The sequence below is a fragment of the Oncorhynchus clarkii genome, chromosome 12 (assembly GCF_045791955.1).
Source record: "Oncorhynchus clarkii lewisi isolate Uvic-CL-2024 chromosome 12, UVic_Ocla_1.0, whole genome shotgun sequence".
NCBI classification, from domain to species: Eukaryota; Metazoa; Chordata; class Actinopteri; order Salmoniformes; family Salmonidae; genus Oncorhynchus; species Oncorhynchus clarkii.
This window is the reverse complement of record NC_092158.1, coordinates 58,923,753-58,942,525: the sequence shown is the minus strand read 5'-3', so window position 1 is coordinate 58,942,525 and position 18,773 is coordinate 58,923,753. Positions and strand designations below refer to the sequence as shown.

The window sequence follows — 18,773 nt, the reverse complement described above, 5'->3', positions numbered from 1 at the left end:
AGGGTTCAGCTCTGGAAAGCCGAATTTGAGGTGAGTAACCAACGATCTGATGTTCAAAAGTCTTGGCGGTCATAATAAAAACTAAAAACAATAGAAAACCGCAAAGTTGGACTGTCTCTGTCGGCATCATCTTACCAGGATTCTGTGTGTGGTGTGTAGTGTGTACGCGCGTGCGTGCGTGTGTGTGTGAGCCAAAGACAGCACCCAAACACCCAGAACAAGTCAATTAGAAAAGCATTAGAGGACTGAGATCAGACTCTCTGACAGACCGACTAGCAGAAACTCCGAACCACAAACTTTGAGCCCCCAGATAAAATGAATCAGAGCCAGAACACTTGATCTTAGATTAGCACCTTTCAGGGTACAGTAGGGATTAACAGTAACTTCGAAGCTGAGGCAGGAACCTGTGTTTGTCATTGAATTCAAAGAGCAGACACACTTATACATACAAGTGTACACACACACCTTTTCTTGCTCATATCTTGCAAAATATGTGGACACCTGCTCGTCGAACAATGAACAATTTGACAATGAACCAGACAGACCAAAGCATTGAAAAGGCATGTCAGTAGTTTATTGTTCAATCGGAACACATTCTCCATATCACTTATAACATTTTCAAGCATTACAAATAAACAAACAAAACTATTCAATAATTTTGAACGTCAACATAGATCATTCCAAGAGTACAGGTATTTTGAATTGGTCAGAAACCACTTGATAATGCAGTCAATGAAACTTTTTTGCGTTGGTTCTTCTTTCTGATAGATGTCGATATATAAACTTTTAAATACCTAGCTATATATAAATAACATCAACAGTGTGTCTTTATATGTCAATATACACATAACGACCGATGCTGGGAGACGAGAAGCAAGTGCAGGGAGTGAACATTTAATGGATAATAGACAAGAAACAAACAAGGACAGCATCTGGACAGGGGAAAACGTAACGACATCAATGCTGACACGGGGAACAAACTGAGGAGCAGAGAGATATAGAGGGGCAATCAACAAAGTAAAGGAGTCCAGGTGAGTCCAGTGAGTGCTGATGCGCGTAATGATGGTGACAGGTGTGCGTATTGAAGGACAGTCTGGTGCCCTCGAGCGACAGAGAGGGGAAGCGGGAGCAGGCGTGACACATACAGTACATAAATACATGTGTACAAATGTCAAGAGTATAGAAATATAACATTGGTGCGTTATGAAACAATGGAATATTTCTAATATATTCCCACTTCAATCTTGTCTTATTCACAAGAAACTCAAGAAACAAATATATTGCTTGAATTAGCTAGATAGAAGCCATGTGAATAAACAAAATGATAAGTCAAAATATTGAATGTAGTAATAATTCACAGTGGGTATAATTCAATGCATCCGAGACCCTGCAATCCAAGCCACAAACCTAGTCGCATGTTCGCAAAGATGAACCTGAGACAGTTTAGTTGGCCTAGCTGGTGGAGAAAGAGTATAACGTTACTGAAGTGTCCATGGTGGCTGGGTAGAAGGCTGTGCTACAGTTGTACAGTCTGTATGGTACTGTACAGCAAGATTCCAGCATGACAGAACATGCAGATCAATGCTAAACATTTGATATGGATAATTGGTCAGAACACTGTAATGACAACGGTTCAATAAGGATCAATCAATGAGTCCATTTTTCAAATCAATTGATTCATCTATTTATTAATGAATGAATGAGTTAGTTATCTTAAACGCTACTGTGTTTAGCTTCTAGAAACTGAGTCTTCAGAATCCCCCTGTCACTTGCCTCATGACCTATATTGTCAGAGCAGTTTTGCAGGCAGCCGACAAGCTCTTCGCCCCATCACTGCATCATCATCATTATTATCCTCCTGGAACTCATGTGTGACTGGGGATCTGGGAGTCGGGACAGGGACAGGGACAGTTCAGCTTCTTAACTCGGTAACACACAGGACCGCATGGTCCGTTGCGCTCGTCATCAGCCTGTGCTATTACCCTATGGTGGGTGATTCACCTGGAGCTAGGGGACCTCCATTCCCCTCACCCCTCAGATAATTTGCCCGGCCCGTGGTGGGTGGCATAGAATCCCCACCTGACTCGTGACAGTGGTGGTGGAAATAGGAGTTGCAGAGGGAAAGGCAAGACCATGGCATCTCTCTCTCCTCCTCTCCTAGGTTTGAACTGGAGAGTATTTATGAGTGCTATCTATTATTAGCTATGACCCACCATTCACACATTCCGTTCTAAGAACACGGTCACGTGCCAGTCTAATACCAACTAGGTCATGGATTTATTGACGTCTATGTTTAGACTCTAGTGCAGTGACCCAACGACCTGAGCACTGAGCAGAGGCTCCTCACATTTTGTATTGTAAATTTAGGCTGAGGACTCTAAATTGATCTGACAGTGGACAGGGAGGGAGGTTGAACCTATGGACTGTAGGACTTGTGAACTTCAGAACTTGAGCTACAGAACTCGATAATTCAAGAACTCTAGAACTCATGAATCACTATGATGTATCGTAAGGGCCTGGGGCATGTTGGTTTTCAGGCTGAATGTTTAGGGCATGGCTGTTGGTTGGTGCTGTACTTTAGTTTGTCAGTTGGTTGTTTGGTTTTTTGTTTTGAGAACTCATTGTGTTCCTGCATGTCGTGGTGAGGCTCGCTCAGAATGCCTTCCTTCTTCTAGTTGGGCTGTGATAATCCCATCGCCATGTTGACGGAGGCCAAGAGGATTGCAGTGCTGGCCACTACCACAGCGCCTCCCGACCTGTACACCACGCGGCCATTGAGGGGCTGCACCGGCCGGTATGTGCCCACCATAGGCTTGCCATCCTTAAACTGGAGGTCTGAGAACACCCGCAGCTCGAAGATGGAAAGAACACACAGGCACAAAGGTCACTGAGATGCAGCTGATATTAAAAGTAACAATAAGTATCATATAAAATGAACACAGTGTATCTACTGGTGCGTTTTGTTCAATTACTCAAAGCCAGACTAACAGACTCTCTTCACATAAGTATTTTTAGACAGACAGAATGCTCGGCTCTCTACCACATAACTTCTCTGCTTCCAGGGTGTTTCATAATGTACAAACAGTGGTGGGAAAAGTACCCAGTTGTCATACTTGAGTAAAAGTAAAGATACCTTAATAGAAAATGACTCAAGGAAAAGTGAAAGTCACCCAATAAAATATTACTTGAGTAAAAGTCTAAAATTATCTTGTTTAAAATGTAATTAAGTACAGTGGTAAAATAAGTACTGAATTGTCATATTTGAGATAAAGTCAAAAGTGTAAGTAAATGTTATCAATCAAATTCCTTATATTAAGCAAACCAGACAGCATGATTTTCTTGTATTTTTTTTATTTACAGATAGCCAGGTTCACACGCAAACATTAATGCCAAACACAGTATTTGTGTTTAGTGAGTCATTTTTGTTGGGATGTTTAGTGAGTCATCCCTTCAGAGGCTGTAGGGATGACAATGTGTTGATAAGTGTGTGAATTTACCTGCTGTCCTGTCTGAGCATTCGAAATGGAACGAGTACTTTTGGGTGTCAGGGAAAATGCATGGGAGTTAAAAAGTACACATTTTCTTTAGGAATGTAGTGGAGTAAAAGTAGTCAAAATATAAATACTATAAATACTATAAATACTACAGTCAAGTACAGATACCCCCCAAAAAACTTCTTAAATAGTACTTCAAAGTATTTTTACTTGACCTATTTTTACTTTTACACCACTGGCCAGCAAGATGATGGGTTAACGAGCTGCTCTACCTGGTCTCTGCTGAGAGGGATGGGCTTCTCGAACACAGTCCAGATCACAGACTCGGTACAGCCGGGGGTGGTGAGCGAGCCCTTGTAACGGTAGTAGTTGCTTAGGTTCTGCTGGGGAGGAATCAGCTGTTCCAGAGAAACTGACACCAGAGTTGCATTGGCACCTGCAACAACACAGCCCAGTACATTGAGAAACATTGAGCAATGAAACAAACAGACAAATTGTATTTGCTACACTGAAGTTATATTAATCTTAGCAAAACATTGGTGTTGGCTACCTGCAGACAAACGGAATGTGGGAGAAACAGAACAAATTGAGACAAATGATTTCTGCAGTGCACATGTTACATACTGTACAAAGTTACATTCATCGTAGCATGTATTCGTGAAAACGTTGGCCTCTTAGGGCTGATAGGGCAAGACACAGAGGAAAACATTGAAGAAATGAGGGAAGACACCTCAGCCTTTCTTGTTGATCGTTGCGCATCAACAAAATTAAACTACTGTATGTAATGATGAACAGTATCTGCTACACAGGAACTAAAATACACATAATGATTTATGTATTACATGTACAAAGATACATCAATCTTAGCAGATTCTCATTTCAGTGTCTCAGCTGTGAGTGTAGCTGTGTATGCAATTTTGTAAATCAAATTTATGAGACATGTCATATTGTTAGCAAGATGGATCTGAATAACACATACGGTTGCTAGAGGAAGCATTAGTTATGACATTTATTCACCAGTCATCATGATGCGCTGGAGGGCTCTTAAAACGGGGTCATATTTTCTGTTGGCACTGAGGGATTCCTGAAAACGATACGAAATAAGAATCATGACACGTACATGTACAGTGCCTTTGGAAAGTATTCAGACCCCTTGACTTTTTACACATTTTGTTACTTTTACAGCCTTGTTCAAAAATGGATTCAATTGTTATTTTTTTACTCATCAATCTACACACAACACCCCATAATGAAAAATATATATATTTTTGAAAATGTTGCTAATTTATTAAAAATATCACATTTACACAAATATGCAGACCCTTTACTCAGTACTATGTTGAAGCACCTTAGGCAACAATTACAGCATTGAGTATTCCTGGGTATGACACTCATACCTGTATTTGGGGAGTTTTTCCCATTCTTCTCTGCAGATCCTCTCAAGCTCTTTCATGTTGCATGGGGAGCGTAGCTGCACAGTTATTTTCAGGTCTCTCCAGATATGTTTGATCAGGTTCAAGTCCGGGCTCTGGCTGGGCCACTCAAGGAAATTCAGAGTCTTGTCCCGAAGCCAATCCTGCGTTGGCTTGGCTGTGTGCTTAGGGTAGTTGTCCTGTTGGAAGGTGAACCTTCAGTCTGAGGTCCTTTGCCCTCTGGAGCAGGTTTTCACCAAGGATCTCTCACTAGTCTCCCAGTCCCTGCTGCTGATGCTCATCCCCACAGCATGATGCTGCCACCACCATGCTTCACCGTAGGGATGGTGCCAGGTTTCCTCCAGATGTGAGGCTTGGCTTTCAGGCCAAATAGTTCAATCTTGGTTTCATCAGACCAAATAATCTTGTTTCTCATGGTCTGAGAGTCTTTAGGTGCCTTTTGGCTAACTCCAAGTGGGCTGTCACGTGCCTTTTCCTGAGGAGTGGCTTACGTCTGGTCACTCTACCATTAAGGCCTGATTGGTAGAGTGCTGCAGAGATGGTTGTACTTCTGGAAGGTTCTCCTATCTCCACAGAGGAACTCTAGAGCTCTGTCAGAGTGACCTACCTGACCAAGGCTCTAATCCCCGAATACTCAGTTTGGTCAGGCGGCCAGCTCTAGAAAGAGTCTTGGTGGCTCTAAATATCTTGAATTTAAGAATGATGAAGGTCACTGTGTTCTTGGGGACCTTCAATGCTGCAGAAATGTTTTGGTACCGTTCCCCAGATCTGTGCCTCAACACAACCCTGTCTCAGAGCACTACGGACAATTGCTTCAACCTCATGGCTTGGTTTTTGCTCTGACATGCACTGTCAACTGTGGGACCTTATATAGACAGGTGTGTGCCTTTCGAAATAATGTCCACTCAATTGAATTTACCGCAGGTGGACTCCAATCAAGTTGTAGAAACATCTCAAGGATGATCAATGGAAACAGGATAAGCCTGAGCTCAATATCGAGTTTCATAGCAAACAGTCTGAATACTTATGTAAATAAGATATTTCTGTTTTTATTTTGACAAAATGTGCAAACATTTCTAAAAACTTTGTCATTATGGGGTATTGTGTGTAGATTGAGGAAAACAATTAATGAAATCAATTTTTAAATAAAGCTGTGATGTAACAAAATGTGGAAAAAGTCAAAGGGGTCTGAATACTTTCCGAAGGCATATCTACATACATCTCAACATATAAATATACGTATACCTACATAATATTCTAAATCACATACAAGATAAAGACAGTAGATTTCCATTAGGGTTATTGCACGGTCCTATAATGCATGCATGATATAATGTAATATCATTATCCTCCACATTATGAGTCTTGCCATGGATATATCTATTAAAAGTCAAAGATTAACTGGGTATGGCAAAGAGTTTAGCAAATATGAATAAAAACAATGAAATGTTAACCTCATAGAAAAATCCAAGGACTGCAACTCCTATAGGGTCTTTCAGGGCATCTTCCAATGTTGAGTATTCCTCATTTATGTGAACAATATGCAGCTGTAGAAAAGAGTATCAATCGAAATGTGTTATAGATAATGTCACAAGCCATTCCCAATAGTAGCATTTAAACACCATTTGGGCTCAGGTTATGGATTTGGTATCAATGACAGAAATCGCAGAAAACTTTTTACTCTCACTTGATTGTGTTTAATTGACCTTGAGAAAATGACAATCAAAACTTGTTTACAAAATAAATGCGTGTTATGACCTGTGCGTATATTGTTCTGCTGTTACAACCACTGTGTTTGTGTGTGTGTGTGTGTGTGTGTGTGTGTGTGTGTGTGTGTGTGTGTGTGTGTGTGTGTGTGTGTGTGTGTGTGTGTGTGTGTGTGTGTGTGTGTGCTTGCATGCGTATGGCCATCCTACAGGACATTCGGAAAGTTTTCAGACTCCTTGAATATTTCCACATTTTGTTACAATACAGCCTATTTTAAAGTTGATCAAAAAAATGTTTTACCTCATCAATCTACACAGAATACCTCATTATTACAAAGCGAAAACAGGGTTTTAGACATTTTTGTAAATGTATTAAAAATAAATGTTTCTACAACTTGATTGGAGTCCAACTGTGGTAAATTCAATTAATTGGACCTGATTTGGAAAGGCACACACCTGTCTATATAAGGTTGAACAGTTGACAGTGCATGTCAGTGCCAAAACGTAGCCACGAGGTCGAATGAATTGGCCGTAGAGCTCAGAGACAGGACTGTGTTGAGGCACCAAGACTCTTCCTAGAGCTGGCCGCCCAGCCAAACTGAGCAATTGGGGGAGAAGGTCCTTGTTCGGGGAGGTGACCAAGAACCCGATGGTCACTCTGACAGAGCTTCAGAGTTCCTCTTTGGAGATGGGAGAACCTTCCAGAAGGACATGGAGGAAACATGGCACCATCCGTATGGTGAAGCATAGTGGTGGCAGCATCATGCTGTGGGGATGTTTTTCAGCAGCAGGGACTGGGAGACTTGTCAGGATCAAGGGAAAGATGAACGAAACAAAGTACAGAGAGACCCTTGATGAAAACCTACTCCGGATTGCTCAGGACCTTCACCTGCCAACAGGACAACAACCATAAGCACATAGCCCAGACAAAGCAGGAGTGGTTTCGGGACAAGTCTATGAATGACCTTGAGTAGCCCAGCCAGAGCACGGACTTGAACCTGATTGAACATTTCTGGAGGGACCTGAAAACAGCTGTACAGCAACGCTTCCCATCCAAGCTGACATAGCTTGAGACGGTCTGCAGAGAAGAATGGGAGAAACTCCCCAAATACAGATGTGCCACGCTTGTAGCGTCATACCCAAGAAGACTTGAGTCTGAAATCGCTGCCAAAGGTGCTTCAACAAATTACTGAGTAAAGGGTCTGAATACTTATGTAAATTCAATATTTCAGTTTTTTCTGAAAACCTGTTTATGTTTTGTCATTATGGAGTATTGTGTGTAGATTGATGATGAGGAAAAAACAATATGATACATTTTAGAATAAGGCTATAAAGTAAAAAGTCAAGGGGTCTGAATAGTTTATGAATGCACTGTACATGACATTACCTCCATGGGGTACTGCTCTCCGTCGATAGTGTGTTCTGACCCTGGTCCTCCGTTCTTTCCCCAGTGCAGGTGAAACTGCACTACCTTATATGGCGTCTCCAGGTCTCCACCAATGACATACGGTTGGTGAGGCACATTCACTTGAACTTGAGGGGGAAGACACAGTGGAAATCAGACAACAAAGGACTAAAAAACTTTATATATATGTATAGAAAACTGCATGCTTTTGGGGGGAGGTGGGGATGTCAATGACAGGATGTTTTCTCTTTGAATTAAAACATTTCCAGGTAAAAGGCATATTTCTAAATGTGCACATTTTTACACCATTTTTTATTTTATTTAACCTTTTTTTAACCAGGTAGGCGAGTTGAGAACAAGTTCTCAAAGCAAAGCAGTTCGACACATACAACAACACAGAGTTACACATGGAATAAACAAACATACAGTCAAAAATACAGTAAAAAAAGTATATATACAGTGTTTGCAAATTAGGTAAGATAAGGGAGGTAAGGCAATAAATAGACTATGGTGGCGAATTAATTACAATATACCAATTAAACACTGGAGTGATTGATGTGCAGAAGATGAATGTGCAAGTATAGATACTTGGGTGCAAAGGAGCAAGATAAATAAATAAATAAATACAGTAAGGGGATGAGGTAGTTGGATGAGCTATTTACAAATGGGCTATGTACAGGTGCAGTGATCTGTGAGCTGCTCTGACAGCTTGTGCTTAAAGCTTGTGAGGGAGATATGAGTCTCCAATTTTTGCAGTTCATTCCAGTCATTGGCAGCAGAGAACTGGAAGGAGAGGCAGCCAAAGGAAGAATTGGCTTTGGGGGTAACCAGTGAGATATACCTGCTGGAGTGTGTGCTATGGGTGGGTGCTCCTATGGTGACCAGTGAGCTGAGATAAGGCGGGGCTTTACCTAGCAAAGACTTGTAGATGACCTGGAGCCAGTGAGTTTGGCGAAGAATATGAAGCGAGGGCCAGCCAATCAAAGAATCACCAGCGGCAAGAGCGACATCATTGATGTATACAGAGAAGAGAGTCGGCCCGAGAATTGAACCCTGTGGCACCCCATAGAGACTGCCAGAGGTCCGGACAACAGGCCTTCCGATTTGACACACTGAACTCTATCTGAGAAGTAGTTGGTGAACCAGGCAAGGCAGTCATTTGAGAAACCAAGGCTGTTGAGCATGCTGATAAGAATGTGGTGATTGACAGAGTCGAAAACCTTGGCCAGGTCGATGAATACGGCTGCACAGTAATGTCTCTTATCGATGGCCGTTATGATATCGTTTAGGACCTTGAGCATGGCTGAGGTGTACCCATGACCAGCTCTGAAACAAGAATGCATAGCGGAGAAGGTACGGTGTGATTCGAAATGGTCAGTAGCCTCTTAGTGCGTAAATCCCTCTAGCGGGATCAAAATCGACAACATCCAGTGAAATTGGAGCACGCCAAATACAACATCGTAATATTGACCATTAATGAAAATACAAGTGTCCTACATAATTTAAAAACTTCTTGTTAATCCAGCCGCTTTGTCAGATTTCAAAAAGGCTTTACGGCGAAAGCATTACAAACATTTTCCAAACAAGCAGAGGCGTCACGAAAGTCAGAAATAGCGATTGAATAAATCACTTACCTTTGAAGATCTTCCTCTGTTTGCAATCCCAAGGGTCCCAGCCACATAACAAATGGTCCTTTTGTTCGATAAAGACCTTCTTTATATCCAAAAAAAGTCAGTTTAGTTGGCGCGCTTTATTCAGTAATTCAGTTTCCCTCGTTCAAAATGCATACAAATTCATCTCAAAAGTTACCAATAAACTTCGTCCAAACAAGTCAAACAATGTTTCTAATCAATCCTCAGGTACCCTAATAGGTAAATAAACAATACAATTTAAGACGGAGAATAGTATGTTCATTACCTGAGATAAATAACAAAGTGGGAAACACCTAGAAAAACTAAAAATTCTAGCTAATTTTTCAAAAAACAAGCCTGAAACTCTTTCAAAAGACTGTTGACATCTACTGGAAGCCCAAGGAACTGCAATCTGGGAGGTATCCTTTGATTTTCCCATAAGCAATGATTTGGATGGGCAGACACCTAAAAAAAAAAGAAATCCGGATGGATTCTCCTTGGGTTTTCGCCTTCCATATCAGTTCTGTTATACTCACATACATTATTTTAACAGTTTTAGAAAGGTCAGAGTGTTTTCTATCCAATACTACATGATTCCATGTGTTATTTCATAGTTTTGATGTCTTCACTATTATTCTACGATATAGAAAATAGTACAAATTAAGAAAAACCCTTGAATGAGTAGGTGTTCTAAAACTTTTGACCGGTAGTGTATGTTTTTAAGGATGTGCGTATGACCGCAAACTTTTATATAGACTGGCCTAAATTAAACATACCAGAGTGTCCATTGTTTTTGATCAGGCCACTGAAGGAATCCTGGTATTTTCTGAACTGGAAGGGTGTGAGGCGCTCATCTGGTAGGGTCTTCCTGTGGACGATGTTGATGGGGGATTGGGCTCTGCCTTCACAGTCTTTGTTGGCATGGTACCACTTCTCAGGTCCTGTAGAACGGTGAGGAGACAAAATACTGTACACCATCAAGCTCTGACCGCAAACCCCAAACGAGGAATGTTCAAGTTTATGTTTGTCTGAGTAAAACTGTTTTGAATGGGTAAGTGTTTAAATGGGAGATTAGGGAGGGACAGGTATGGATGGATAGGTGGATGTAGAGGAAGTGGATTTGTGGCTGTAACTGTCAACTCCCTTTTAACAACTTGAACTTGTGACGGTGACACAAAGGTAAGAGAGGATCCAAGTCAGTGCAGTGTGTTGCATGGAAAGTTCAGTCACGGTGTATCAAAATCACCATTACAAGGGGTGGCACAGGTATGCTGCGACTGGTAGCACCAATCTGGAACAAGAGGAGAAACATAAGGGAGCCACATGGTCAGTAGTATACTCCATACATAAAATAGAATCAAATTACACCATCTGTTTTAGGACTGTAATACATTGTTAAAGACCTACTTCAGGTTCCCTAGCACCTCATTTATCATCTGATTTACTTAACAAATCTAAATAGGCGGTCCAGGTATCCTCATGACATGGCACAAGTGGGGGGGGGGGTGGGCCTTTCCTGTTTTGTCCGCTAATTGCTCTTCTCTTGTTCCTGCACGCAAGGGGGGAGGCCGATGACCTCAGAGTGCACCCATCAGACCAACTTGAATTGCCAACTCCTTGAATTTGTGTCTAATTTCTAATTTTTTACCCTTTAAGACATGGCCCGGTAGTAAGATTTTTTTTTAAACCTCCCGCTTTGGGCTGGATGTGTCAATAATTAGTTCATACATGCATAATCTATGAGCATAATTATTGTCTTACCTGAATTAGTCACGAAATGCCTAGTTTGAAATCCACTGTTTTCTGGCATCTGTGCGACACCATTTTCCCTACATTTACCCCTACAAGGGCCAGCCCAATAGAAATTTGAATTTCTGCCAATGAGCTTCAGAACCTCTCCATTTGTGTGACAGCTAGCAAGATGTGCACACAGTAGAGCAAGAGAGAGAGCAATTACGTGGTGCACATATCTGCACATTTGTGAAGTAGTACGCAATTTTCGTGGCCGGTACTTTCAGAACTACTGGCAAAAGTATACAAAAGTTCTAGATAATCTTTTAAAGGGGCAATCAGCAGTTGCTTAATCCGTTATTGGACTACATTTATAATATGTACCAATTGATTCTTGAAGAATATAACTTAAATGCCTCATGAGCTTAGTTTAACCGCTGTACCCCATCAGAACACAAAATATAAGCTTATTTTACTCCAATGCTAGTAAACAAAGTAAATGTAAACAAACACTGTATAGCCTCAAAACATGGTTAGAGATACAATTTCGATATCATGGACGCATCCATATTGCTGTCCATGAATTTGAAAGTGATTACATCTCCAGCCCCATCCCTCAGCTTTTTATGGAAACAGTGGTGGGGAGTACGTTTTGTTATTGTTTCAACTGCTTATTGGCCCTTTAAGTGTGTGTACTCTACTGTATATACATTGCCTTTGGAAAGTATTCAGACCCCTTGACCTTTTCCACATTTTGTTAAAATTGATTAACTAAATAAAAATCCTCAGCAACCTACACACAAAACCCCATAAAGACAAAGCGAAAACAAGTTTTTTGAAATGTTTGTAAATGTATTACAAATAAAAAACAGAAATACCTTATTTACAGAATTATTCAGACCCTTTGCTATCAATCAAATTTCAATCATATGTATTTCTAAAGCCCTTTTAACATCAGCCGATGTCACAAAGTGCTGTACAGAAACCCAGCCTAAAACCCCAAACAGCCAGCAATGCAGATGTAGAAGCACGGTGGCTAGAAAGGCCAAAACCTAGGAAGAAACCTAGAGAGGAACCAGGCTCTGAGGGTTGGCCAGTCCTTTTCTGGCTGTGCAGGGTGGAGATTAGCCAAGATGGCCAAGATGTTAAAACGTTCATAGACGTTTTACCAGCAGCGTCAAATAATAATAGTCACAGTTGTTGTAGAGGGTGCAACAGGTCAGCACATCAGGAGTAAATGTCAGTTGGCTTTTCATTGCCGATCATTCAGAGTTAGAGACAGCAGGTACGGAAGAGAGAGAGGATCAAAAACAGCAGGTCCGGGACAAGGTAACACGTCCGGTGAACAGGTCAGGGTTCCATAGCCGCAGAAAGAACAGTTAAAACTGGAGCAGCAGCACGACCAGGTGGACTGGGGACAGCAAGGAGTCATCAGGCAAGGTAGTCCTGAGGAATGGTCCTAGGGCTCAGGTCCTCCGAGAGAAGAGAGAAAGAGAGAATTAGAGGGAGCATACTTAATGCCAGGTCGCAGTTGTAAATGAGAACTTGTTCTCAACTGGCCTACCTGGTTAAATAAAGGTGAAATCATTTTTAACCTCTCTTGGGTAGGGGGCAGTATTTTCACCTCCGGATGAAAAGTGTGTCCAAAGTAAACTGTCTGTTACTCAGGCCCAGAAGCTAGGATATGCATATAATTGGTTTATTTGGATAGGAAACACTCTTTCTAAAATGGTTAAAATAATGTTTGTGAGTATAACATAACTAATTTGGCAGGCGAAACCCCGAGGACAAACCATCCAGGGAACATTTTTTTAGGTCATAGGATTTTCCAATTGTTTGTTTTTTTGGATACCCTTATTATTAGGAACCTAGTTGCAGTTCCTATGTCTTCCACTAGATGTCAACAGTCTTCAGAAATTTTTTGATGTTTTTCTTTTGAGAAATGAAGAAGTAGTCCTATTCATTGTAAGTGTCACTCCAGGTGGACTCTACTGTTTTGGTGCGCGTGAACTGGAGCGCGCTTCACATTGTTTTTATCCAGTATTAGAAACGGTTTATTCCATCTTAAATTGTATCGATTATTTACGTTTTAGGGTATCTGAGGTTGGATTGGATTGGCCCGACCAACCAATGCTCTCGCACATTGGCTAACCGGGCTATCTGCATTGTGTCCCACCACTCGCCAACCCCTCTTTTTACGCTACTGCTACTCTTTGTTCATCATATATGCATAGTCACTTTAACCTGTACATACTACCTCAATAAGCCTGACTAACCGGTGTCTGTATATAGCCTTGCTACTCTTATTTTCAAATGTCTTTTTACTATTTCATTTCTTTACTTACCTACCTACACACACACACACACACACACACCTTTTTTTTCCGCACTATTGGTTAGAGCCTGTAGAGCACACGTGACAAATAAACTTTGATTTGATTTGATTAGGAACGTTGTTTGAAATGTTTGGACCATGTTTGGACCAAAGCGGCTGGACCAGGTTTACAGGTAAGTCAGATACTTTGTAGGCATGTTGGGCGAGTTGAAACCGGTGTATTTCTGAATAAAGCTCACCAAATAAATTGACATTTTTAGGACATAAAGAAGGACATTATCGAACAAAAGGACCATTTGTGATGTTTCTTGGACATTTTGGAATGCCAACAGAAGAAGATCTTCAAAGGTAAGAGGCATTCATTATTTTGCCATTTCTGACTTTTGTGGCGCACCTGCCTGGTTGAAATATGATTTTCATGTGTTTGATGCGGGGCGCTGTCCTCAGATAATCACATGGTTTGCTTTCGCCGTAAAGCCTTTTTGAAATCTGACACAGTGGCTGGATTAACAAGAAGTTACGCTTTATTTTGATTTATAACACATATATTCTCAAGAATGTTAAATATTTGAATTAGGTATTTTTGAACTTGGCGCTCTGCAATTTCACCGGATGTTGGCCAGGTGGGACGCTACCGTCCCACCGTGCCCTAAGCAGTAAAACAATTCAAATAAATTCACACAGGACACCGAATAAGACAGGAGAAATACTTCAGATATAACAGACTGATCTAGCCCCCGACACATAAACTATTGCAGCATCAATACTGGAGGCTGAGACAGGAGGGGTCGGGAGACACTGTGGCCCCGTCCGACGATACCCCCCGACAGGGACAACCAGGCAGGATATAACCCCACCCACTTTTCCACAGCACAGCCCCCACACCACTGGAGGGATATCTTCAAACCACCAACTTACTACCCTGAAACAAGGCCGAGTATAGCTCACGAAGATCTCCCCCACGGCATGACCCGAAGACCTCACCCACGGGACAGGAAGACCACGTCAGTGACTCAACCCACTCAAGTGACACACCCCTCCTAGGGACAGCATGGAAAAGCACCAGTAAGCCAATGACTCTGTAATAGGGTTCGAGGCAGAGAATCCCAGTGGAGAGAGGGGAACCGGCCAATCAGAGACAGCAAAGGTGGTTCGTTGCTCCAGTGCCTTTCCGTTCACCTTCACACCCCTGGGCGAGACTACACTCAATCATAGGACCTACTGAAGAGATGAGTCTTCAATAAAGACTTAAAGTTCGAGACCGAGTCTATGTCTCTCACATGGATAGGCAGACCATTCCATAAGAAATTAGCTCTATAGGAGAAAGCCCTGCCTCCAGCTGTTTGCTTAGAAATTCTAGGGACAATAAGGAGGCCTGCATCTTGTGACAGTAGTGCATGTGGAAAAAAAAAAAAATAACACTTTCTCTTTGCCAGCACAAAACAACTGTATTATATTGTAAAGATAGGTAGCAGCAAGCCCATGTAATGCCTTGTAGTTTAGCAGTAAAACCTTGAAATCAGCCTTCATTTATTTATTTATGTAACCTTTATTTAACCTGTTGCGACGACCAAACCCGGATCCGGGATTCTATTTATAGACCTAAGCTCATTACCATAACGCAACGTTAACTATTCATGAAAATCGCAAATGAAATGAAATAAATATGCTAGCTCTCAAGCTTAGCCTTTTGTTAACAACACTGTCATCTCAGATTTTCAAAATATGCTTTTCAACCATAGGAAAACAATCATTTGTGTAACAGTAGCTAGCTAGCGTAGCATTTAGCGTTAGCATTAGCGTTAGCATTTAGCAGGCAACTATCACAAAAACAAGTAAAGCCTTCAAATAAAATAACTTACCTTTGAAGAACTTCTGATGTTTTCAATGAGGAGACTCTCAGTTAGATAGCAGATGCTCCGTTTTTCCAAAAAGATTCTTTGTGTATTAGAAATAGCTCCGTTTTGTACATCACATTTGGCTACCAAAAAAAAAAAAAAAAAAAAAAAAAAAAACGAAAATTCAGCCCTCAAAACGCGAACTTTTTTCCAAATTAACTCCATAATATCGACTGAAACATGGCAAACGTGGTTTAGAATCAATCCTCAAGGTGTTTTTCCACATATCTCTTCAATGATATATCCTTCGTGGAAGCCTGGTTTCTCCTTGCTCTCAAATGGAAAAATAATTGCACCTGGCTTTACGCTCCAATTTCGACGCAGGGACAGGCGGACACTTGGAAAATGTAGTCTCTTATGGTCAATCTTCCAATGATATGCCTACAAATACGTCACAATGCTGCTAACACTTTGGGGGAACGACAGAAAGTGTAGGCTCATTCCTTGCGCAATCACAGCCATATAAGGAGACAATGGAAAACAGAGCTTCAGAAATTCTGATCATTTCCTGGTTGATGCATCATCTTGGTTTCGCCTGTAGAATGAGTTCTGGGGCACTTACAGACAATATCTTTGCAGATTCTGAAACTTCAGAGTGTTTTCTTTCAAAAACTGTCAAGAATATGCATAGTCGAGCATCTTTTCGTGACAAAATATCGCGCTTAAAACGGGAACGTTTTTTATCCAAAAATGAAATAGCGCCCCTAGAGATCAAAGAGGTTAACTAGGCAAGTCAGTTAAGAACAAATTCTTATTTACAATGAAGGCCTCCTGCCTGCGGGGACGGGGGCTGGGATTTCAAAAAATAACATAGAAATATAGGACAAAACACACATTACAGCAAGAGAGACAACACAACACTACATAAAGAGAGACCTAAGACAACATAGCAAGGCAGCAACACACAACAACATAGCAAGGCAGCAACACACAACAACACAGCATGGTAGCAACACAACATGACAACAACATGGTAGCAGCATAAAACATGGTACAAACATGATTGGGAACAGACAACAGCATAAAGGGTAAGAAGAGACATTACATCACGCAAAGCAGCCACAACTGTCAGTAAGAGTGTCCATGATTGAGTCTTTGAATTAAGAGATTGAGATAAAACTGTCCAGTTTGAGTGTTTGTTGCAGCTCGTTCCAGTCGCAGCGAACTCAAAAGACGAGGCCTAAGAGGGTTTCATAACCTCACTAGGGTAGGGGGCACTATTTTAATCTCCGGATGAAAAGTGTGCCCAAAGTAAACTGCCTGTTTCTCAGGCCCAGAAGCTAGGATATGCATATAATTGGTAGATTTGGATAGAAAACACTCTAAGATAATGTCTGTAAGTATAACCGAACTGATATGGCAGGCGAAAAACCTGAGAAAAATCCATCCAGGAAGTGGGATTTTTTTATGTTTGTAGTTTTCCATTGACTGCCTATACAGATTCCAATGAGTTAGGACTCAAATTGCACTTCCTATGGCTTCCACTAGATGTCAACAGTCTTTAGAAATTGTTTCAGGCTTGTATTCTGAAAAATGAGGGAGTAAGACCACTCTGAATGAGTGGTCTGGGAAAGTCACCAGAGCTGTTCGCTGCGTGCGACCGAGAGAGTGCCTTCTTGTTTTCCTTTTTTATTGACAACGTTATTGTCCGGTTGAAATATTATTGATTATTATGACTAAAAACAACCTGAGGATTGATTATAAACATCGTTTGACATGTTTCGACAAACTTTTCTGATACTTTTCGGATTTTTTGTCTGCCTGTGAGCCTGTGGATTACTGAACAAAACGCGGCAGTTTTTTTGGATATAAAAAGGGACTTTATTGAACAAAATTAACATTTATTGAGTAAATAGGAGTCTTGTAAGTGCAACCATATAAAGATCATCAAAGGTAAGTGATTAATTTTATTGCTATTTCTGACTTTTGTAACTCCTCTACTTGGCTGGTAACTGTTTGTAATGATTTGTCTGCTGGGCGCTGTCCTCAGATAATCACATAGTATGCTTTCGCCGTAAAGCCTTTTTGAAATCTGACACAGCGCTTGGATTAACAAGAAGTTAATCTTTCAGCCAATGTATAACACTTGTATGTTTATTTTATACATTTTTATAATGAGTATTTCTGTTTTTGAATTTGGCAGTCTACAATTTCACTGGATGTTGGCCAGGTGGGACGCTAGCGTCCCACAGACCATAGAGGAGATAAATAAGCATCACCAGTTGGTCTTGCGACGGGTATACAGAGATGACCAGTTTACAGAGGAGAATAGAGTGCAGTGATGTGTCCTATCAGGAGCATTGTTGGAAAATCTGATGGCCGAATGGTAAAGAACATCTAGCCACTCAAGGGCACCCTTACCTGCTGATCTATAAATGATGTCTCCGTAATCTAGTATGGGTAGGATGGTCATCTGAATCAGGGTTAGTTTGGCAGCTGGGGTGAAAGAGGAGTGATTATGACAGAAAAAAACAAGTCTTGATTTAACTTTAGCCTGCAGCTTTGATATGTGCTGAGAGAAGGACAGTTTGACTACCTCAAGCTCTAAACCCTCAGAGGTAGTAATCACACCTGTGGGGAGAGGAGCATTCTTCTTACCAAACCACATGACCTTTGTTTTGGAGGTGTTCAGAACAAGGTTAATGGTAGAGAAAGCTTGTTGGACACCAAGAAAGCTTTGTTGTAGAACATTTAACACAAAATCTGGGGAGGGGCCAGCTGAGTATAAGACTGTATCATCTGCATATAAATGGATGAGAGAGCTTTCTACTGTCTGAGCTATGTTGTTGATGTGGGGAGCGTGGGGCCTAGGATTGAGACTGGTACTCCCTTGATGACAGGCAGTGGCTGAGACAGCAGATTTTCTGACTTTATACACTGCATTCTTTGAGAGAGGTACTTAGCAAACCAGGCCAAAGACCACTCAGAGACACCAATACTCCTTAGCAGGCCCACAATAATGGAATGGTCTACTGTATCAAAAGCTTTGGCCAAGTCAATAAAAATAGCAGCACAACATTGCTTAGAATCAAGGGCAAGCCAGTCAGTTGACTATTGACAAGTTTTTCCAATGCTTTTGATAAACAGTCAAAATAGAAATAGACCTATAACAGTTAGAATCAGCTTGATCTCCCCCTTTG

General features: G+C 41.2%; 1 protein-coding gene across 2 annotated transcripts in view; it reads right to left on the bottom strand.

Annotated features, from left to right (window-relative positions):
• Positions 1 to 552: 552 nt before the first annotated feature.
• Positions 553 to 18,773, bottom strand: part of LOC139420873 (carbonic anhydrase 4-like) — a 32,430-nt gene continuing 14,209 nt past the window's right edge. The window contains exons 2-8 of one of the 2 annotated variants that reach the window (XM_071171247.1): positions 10,916 to 10,960; positions 10,446 to 10,610; positions 8,021 to 8,166; positions 6,382 to 6,474; positions 4,512 to 4,578; positions 3,767 to 3,930; positions 553 to 2,851 (exon numbers count right to left, since the gene is read on the bottom strand). In XM_071171247.1, coding sequence (XP_071027348.1) covers positions 2,672 to 2,851; positions 3,767 to 3,930; positions 4,512 to 4,578; positions 6,382 to 6,474; positions 8,021 to 8,166; positions 10,446 to 10,610; positions 10,916 to 10,960 — 860 coding nt within the window. In that variant the 3' untranslated portion in view covers positions 553 to 2,671. The remainder of the gene's footprint in view (positions 2,852 to 3,766; positions 3,931 to 4,511; positions 4,579 to 6,381; positions 6,475 to 8,020; positions 8,167 to 10,445; positions 10,611 to 10,915; positions 10,961 to 18,773) is intronic. The other variant, XM_071171248.1, reaches the window with a different exon arrangement.